Below are 6,749 nucleotides of genomic sequence, written 5' to 3'. Positions count from 1 at the left end.
ACGACCAGGAGAGAACAAGCCAAAGAGGGCGTCAGAAAGACTTGGGGAACAACCCACTGACGACCAGTGCTCAAAAAAGGCCTCACTAGATTGTTAGACTTTTCTTGTGCAGGAACAAGAGAGCCATACCCCTATAAAGAATGTCTTTGTTGTGTTAATGTTGCTTATTTTAGCAATGTAGTCATTTATGGAGTATAAAAGCCCTAGGCTGGGAATCCCTTTTGGGCCCCCTCCCAGGTTCTTTGGGCTGAAGGTTGTTTGCTTTTGCTTTACACTGAAGGCTGCTTTCTGCTTTCACTCTGTAATAAATACTGTTGCTCCTTCTTTGCCTAATAAATCCTCCTCATTACTGATGTATCGTGCAAAGTTGTTTTCTGTGATGAGAGTCAGCAAACCTACAAATTTATTTTACAAGGGTGAGTTAAATCCTTTATTTCAACCTTGAGGGCTACGGACCCAATCCTGTGACGACTGTATCTTCCAAATGGCTCCAAACGGGTCCCTATCACACCAGCTGTTCTTACGATGAGACTTTTAATATGTTCACTGAGACAGGCTTTTGTGATGGTGCGGATCAAGAAAGGACGGGAGGGCTGGGGATTTAGCTCAGCGGCAAAAGCGCCTGCCTGGCAAGCGCAAGGTCGTGAGTTCGGTTCCTGGTACCGGAGAAAAAACCAAAAACCACACAAAAAAAAGAAAGTACGGGAGAAGTGACAGGATGTGACCTCCAAGGCTAGGTCATCCAAAGGAAAAGCACTTTTTACCTTGTTCTCTGGAACACTTGCTCTGGAAGCCTGCAGGGACCATGTAATACTTCGTTCGGCCTAAGGCTACCATGCTATGAAGTAGGCAATCCAGCCCATAAAGATTACATATGGAGAAAGTCCAAGATGGGGTGAGAGGTGGGGGGTATGATGGGTCAGCCCCCAGCCATTAGCCAGTTACCCCCATTTCCTAATCTTGGACACTTTGTTTTTGAAATGAGGTCTTGCTATATTGCCCAGATTGGTCTCAAATTCTTTAAGTGATCCTCCTGCCTTAGTCATCAAGTAGCTGGTATTGTAGGTGCTCACAGCCACTTTTTTCACTACAATCATATGAAAAACCCTCAGCCTAACTCAAGCAGTGAAGTCCTTCTCAAATTTAGAATGCACAGAAACCATGAGACAGAATGTAATGATTGTTATTGTTTTAAGCCAGTAAACTTTGAGGAAATATATTATATATCAATAAATATGTAATTGGAATACCTTGTAGGCTTTTCCAAGTTTTGGGAGGACATAATTTCCTTGCTTCCTGCAGAATCTGAGTAGCTCTATTATTTCTTAACCCAGAATACAAGTTTGGACTTGTACAGGTACAAAGGACAATGCAAATGGTAAGCTTTCACTTCCAATATATTGTTGACCTTGGACCTACATGGATACATTATTCTTTTAGTCACTTGCTTGTCAGGAGGACAAAACAAGACACCCAGCAACTTACAGGAGGAGCGGTTTATTTCAGCTGCAGGTTTTAGAGGTTTCAGTTCATAATTGGCTTGCTTCAAGGCAGGAAGGGTGTGATGGAAAGGTCTGGCGGAGGAAAGCTGCTCGCATCATGGGGGCCAGGAAGCAGGGAGCAAAGAGCAGAGCCTGGAGGGGAAATGTACACTTGCAGGTCACAAGCCCAGGGACCCAGGTCTCCAGCTAGGCCTCACCTTCTAACAGCAAGTCAGCTTACAACGTCTCCACAATCCAGTTACTTTCCAAAAGCCACCTCTCTGAATACATGAGACTTTGGAGGACACTTTAGGTCCAACCACAACAACTGTATATTGTAGAAGCTGTACTCCAGTCACGTCTGGGAGAAAACAAACAGACAAACAAAGGAAAAGTTGTCATGGGTTTAACTATCTGTTCAAGTACATTTATCCTCAAATTTTAAAACATGAAAATTAAACAGAAGTAAGAGATTTCAAAAAGAATTTAATTTGCTATGAAACAAAGACAAACACAAGAATCTAGTATGATTTCTTAATCTTATAAGTTTAGTACTTAATTGTATTAAGTCAGTCAGTTAATTCTACTCTCTAATGCCAAAATGTTTAACTACTGAAATTGTGAGTAAATTTTGCAGTCTTAGAATACTTCAGCTTTTTGCAGTGATGGTAATGTTTACTTTTCAAAAGTTCAAATTAAGTGTATAAAGCCAGGTGCCTGATTTTGGTATTTATTGTGTTTGTATTTGACAAATATCCATATAGTGCTTATTATTGATGAGAGTAGGTCATTTTAGACAGAGGGAATGGGTAACTTAACAAGGGCACACAAGGGTTAGGATAGCAAAGACGGAATAGGAGCTTATTATTATTATATGTAAGAGGAACTTATTATTATGGCTAATTCTAGAGTCCGTATTCTAAACTATGCATCTTTGACTAGTACAATAGGTATTACTTGTCTAAATAAGTTCTTTCCCTTTTTGATGACATATTTCTAAGAATATCCCCAGTGGGGAAAAGTCTATTATAAACATGTAGGTGAAGCATTATTGATGCTATTTTATAGTTACACCTAAAAATACTTCTATCCTTCAATTTTCAAGTACTTAAATACCAAGTATCCCAAACAGTATAGAAAAATACAATTAAAAGCATTATAAATGTTTAAACACTAATCTTAGGATTTTTTTTTTTTTTTCGGTACCGGAATTGAGCTCAGGACCTTGAGCTTGCCAGGCAGGCACTTGTGCTGCTGAGCTATATCCCTGGCCCTTAAACACTAATCTTAATGTTACTGGTTGGTGAACTACACATTAACTTCTTTCATAGTTCACATTTTGTAATGATCTGCTTTTCTTATATACTGGCTGCTTCTTCCCATAGGCCTATGTCTGCATACCAGTACCTAGTGTGAGGTTCAGTATATAGTATGTGTTTAATAAACACTTTGAATAAGGTAAGGTGTAAATAACTATAGGAGGAATGGGCAATGACTTGTAAGATAAATTAGATCTTGAAGGAAAAGAATAACCTCTGTTAATGTGCTATGTGTCAAGCGCTATACTGATTTACATATATTGAATCATATGATAAGATATAGTTATAACTTGTTTATTGTCTCAGTAGGATATAATTTCCAGATGCCAAGGAGTTTGTACTCTTCCAGGGCTAGGTCAGAGCTTGCAATATAGTAAGTGACCAATAAATATTTGTTGGATAAACACACAGATATCACTTGATTTAATCCCCATAACTTTAAAAAGCAGGTACATTTATTATCCCCATTTTTCAATTGGAGAAACTGAGGCCTAAAGAGAATAAGATCCCCAAAGTCACAGAGCTAGAAAGATACATACTTAGTCTCCTTGCAGACTTCATACTTGTTATGGATTAAATTGTGTCTCCCAAAACATACGCTGAAGTTGTAATCCCTGCTACCAGGGGATGGGAAACTAATACTCTTAGAACATTGTGTTGTGTTTACCAGAGTAAATAAGAATTTCGAAAGAAGAATCAGAAAAAAACATTTTGGATAATGGCAATAGCACTGGGAGTTTGGGTAAAGTCCCTCAGGCAGTTCGATTATCTGGAAGCACATTACTTATTTGGATACCTGTATCCAAGAGGTTTGTTTAAAATGCAGTCTTCCTATCTGAGAGTTATTCTGTATGCCATGTCATCAGTCGGGACTTTCTGAAGTTTTAATCATTTGAGGAATGAAACACCTAAATTGACTGAGGAAAAAGAAAAGCATCAGAGTTTTGTAAAGAAAACATTTTGTGTAGCACTTATAGTTAATAATTTATGACTTATAAAGAGCTATATAAGTAAAAGATTAATATATCATATGCAGGTACAAATTTCCTATGATGAATGTGATCATTATATATATCTAAATTGTACCAATAAACTTAATTAAAAAAAGACTAATAAGGTTGCATAACTTGAATTACTCTACAAGTAATGTAATAATTCCTTTGTGAATACTGCAAAAATACAGGTCTGTATATTTAATCTTTAATCACTTAAAATATTTTATTAGCCAGACTATGGAGCACACTTAAAGTCCTAGCTACTTGGGAGATTGAGTTGGGAAGATCCCTTGATTCCAAGAGTTCAAGACCAGCATGGGCAATGTAGCAAGACCCTGTCTCAAAAAGTAACATTTAATTAAAGACCCGAATGTATTTGGGATTGGATTTATGCCCTGTGATTCCACAGTCATTGTCCACATGTTACTAAGTGCTTGAAACTTAGGCAGTGACAATGAGGTACAGGGGCTGGGGATTTAGCTCAGTAGCACAGTGCTTGCCTGGCAAGTGGGACGTCATGAGTTCAATTCCTGGTACTGGAAAAAAAATCAAAAAAGAAAAAAAAAAAAAGACAATGAGGTACTCAATTTTTTATTTGATTTGATTTTAATGTAAATAAAAAATCTGACATTCAGTTTAGCTTCTGGAAAACTTGCAAGTAGGTTTGTAATAATTTGGGTATATGAATTTACTATTGCAACGGTAAATTTTATTTTATTTTATTTTTTTATTTTTATTTTTTTGGTTTTTTGGTTTTTCTCCGGTACCGGGGACCGAACTCACGACCTTGCACTTGCCAGGCAGGTGCTTTGCCGCTGAGCTAAATCCCCAGCCCCTGCAACGGTAAATTTTATAAAAAGCTTATTGTATACTTAACTAATTTTTACTTAGGCAAGAAAATCTGATTTTGGCTTGACAGTATTTTCACCTGTATGAAAGAAAATTAGAGGTTCTAATCCTTTATTTTGTGATCCCCATCCCGTTCTCCCCCAATGCTAGAGATTGAACTGGGGGCCTCAGGAATGCTGCATAAGCTCTACCACAGAACTTTACCCCCAGTCTGTATAGTTGCTTTTAACATTACCAGTCATTTGTAGTGACTGCACAACCAGTGTCTTTGTCTCCTATGTGCTTGTTTTCTATATGTTTTTGACAACAAGACCTACTTTTAGAGAAGATTCAAAACTGAAAATCTGGAGCTTCAGCTAATATTTATGTGGAAAAATAGGTTCTCGCCACAATTTCTTGGAAGTGTATATGAACATACAAAATGGCTCTTTCAGTTTACTCTTACACCCAGTGACTGGAGTTCTTTTAATAAGACGGAAGCCTAAAGACAAAAATGTGAACTTTACCTGCACTGGCAAGTTTTTCTAATCTCTTTATAATGCTAACTTGGAAGAAGAGATCATGCACTCTTTGGGGGTTATGCTCTATATTTATATTCGCTTTCCTACCTGCACTTACATCCCAGGAACAGAGATAGGCAGGTAATACATCTAAATTAATATGATAAGAACTTCATTATAATAGGGTTCTGGTGTACTGACATTTTTGTTTCTCCCTCAGCATCTTGAGTTTGGCTTCTAGGCCCGCTGTTTTGTCTCAGACAAAGCACTCTAATTGCAATGTGCCACAGTTCATTCATGAGAGAGAATTCTGTAAAGTATACCTTCTCAATTACTGTAGGGTTAATTATTATGGATTACAGGATTCACAATGCAAGGTGTCACTTAAACACAAGTAATGTTTTAAAGGAACTCTGTGATGCCAGTGAAATGGTCAGTATAAACTCAGCTGACTGGATAATTCAAAGACTAGGCCACAGAAGCTTGTGAAAGTAAATAGGGCAAAAAAAACAAAACAAAACAAAACAAAAAACCCAAACCAACTACTGCAATAAATATTTCTGATGAGGTAAAATGGCATAATTAGAAGAAAATAGTCATTGGAAGTGCTTCTAATTTATAGAGCTTTACAATCAACAATTAGTCCCAAAGAATGAATGTCTTCTGGAGCATCGTTACGTAGAGGTGAACAGGACAGAAGCTAGCCATCCCGCTTCACTGAAAAGGAGGTTGTGGAGGTTGTGTCTGCTGTCCGTGTGTGCGCGTGCACTCGCGCTTTTGGCTTTAGATCTGACTACTCCAGACTTTGAACCTGCAAGTATGAATGTTAATAATACAATAACAGGATTTTACCACTCAAAATTCATTTACTGTCATTCTCTTGTTTTAACAAAGGACAAATGGAAGCCCTAGAAGACTGAGTTACCCACTGTTACTCAGAAAGCAGCGGTTCTTGAACATTCTGGTTTCTAGAACGTGCAGAAAACTGCACAGAAGATAAATAGCACTGTTCACTAGATCTTTACGCCCTAATACTTTTCCGCAATCAAATCAAACTCCCATTGGGGAGTCGTCAGGACCTGAGCCGGTGTCCCGCCTGTGCCTCCTCTCCGCCCTCTCGCCCAGTTGCACGGAGGTCTAGGCCGTCTACGTCAAGGTTGATTCCCTCCCGCCGCTTGCCTGGGCTTGGCTGACCCGGGCCCATGCGGGTCCTCCGAGCTCAGTGAATACAGAGTCTTGAAAAGACGAACAGCGTGAGGTATTGATTTTTAAATCTCTTTTCTGTTTGTTTTTTTCTGGTACCGGGAATCGAACTCACGACCTTGCGCTTGCCAGGCAGGCGCTGCGCAGCTGAGCTAAAGCCCCAGCCCTTGGTATTGATTTTTTATCCGTTAGCCCAAGTGTCCAGTCCGCAGCCCTGGTCCACCGCACGCAGCCCCACGCACGCAGTCCCCCTCGGCGCCCAGCAGCTCCGCCTCCGGACCCCGCTCCCACGGTTCCATCTTCCGCGGCCCGGGACCTGGCGTGCCGCCCGCGGGGGCTCTGCGGAGTGCGGACGGCCATCGGTGGGAGCCCCGCGGGGCCCCGCACGGACTCCGGCCCTGC

The 6,749-nt window shown here is 39.9% G+C and overlaps 1 protein-coding gene and 1 long non-coding RNA gene across 4 annotated transcripts; both read right to left on the bottom strand.

Moving 5' to 3' along the window:
* Window positions 1-1,481: 1,481 nt before the first annotated feature.
* On the bottom strand, window positions 1,482-6,402 carry LOC102014025. Of its 3 annotated transcripts, none has more exons than XR_001232812.1 (3): window positions 6,224-6,402; window positions 3,597-3,717; window positions 1,482-1,842 (listed from the first exon to the last, which is right to left on the bottom strand). It is a non-coding gene; the product is annotated as an uncharacterized LOC102014025 (long non-coding RNA). The 3 variants fall into 3 exon arrangements; XR_001232813.1 differs by lacking the exon at window positions 6,224-6,402 and adding an exon at window positions 5,823-6,217; XR_001232814.1 differs by lacking the exon at window positions 6,224-6,402 and adding an exon at window positions 4,673-5,815.
* A 36-nt stretch (window positions 6,403-6,438) lies between these two features.
* On the bottom strand, window positions 6,439-6,749 carry LOC106147828 (methyl-CpG-binding domain protein 2-like; the record flags this gene model as incomplete). The annotated part of the gene is given in 1 exon segment (XM_013510760.1): window positions 6,439-6,749. A coding segment is annotated over 1 exon segment (214 nt), but the record flags the coding sequence as incomplete, so codon positions are not given.

This window comes from Chinchilla lanigera, unplaced genomic scaffold (genome assembly GCF_000276665.1).
Source record: "Chinchilla lanigera isolate Chin_1 unplaced genomic scaffold, ChiLan1.0 scaffold00010, whole genome shotgun sequence".
Classification (NCBI taxonomy): domain Eukaryota; kingdom Metazoa; phylum Chordata; class Mammalia; order Rodentia; family Chinchillidae; genus Chinchilla; species Chinchilla lanigera.
The sequence above is the reverse complement of the archived record's forward strand: the minus strand, read 5'-3'. Positions and strand labels throughout refer to the sequence as shown.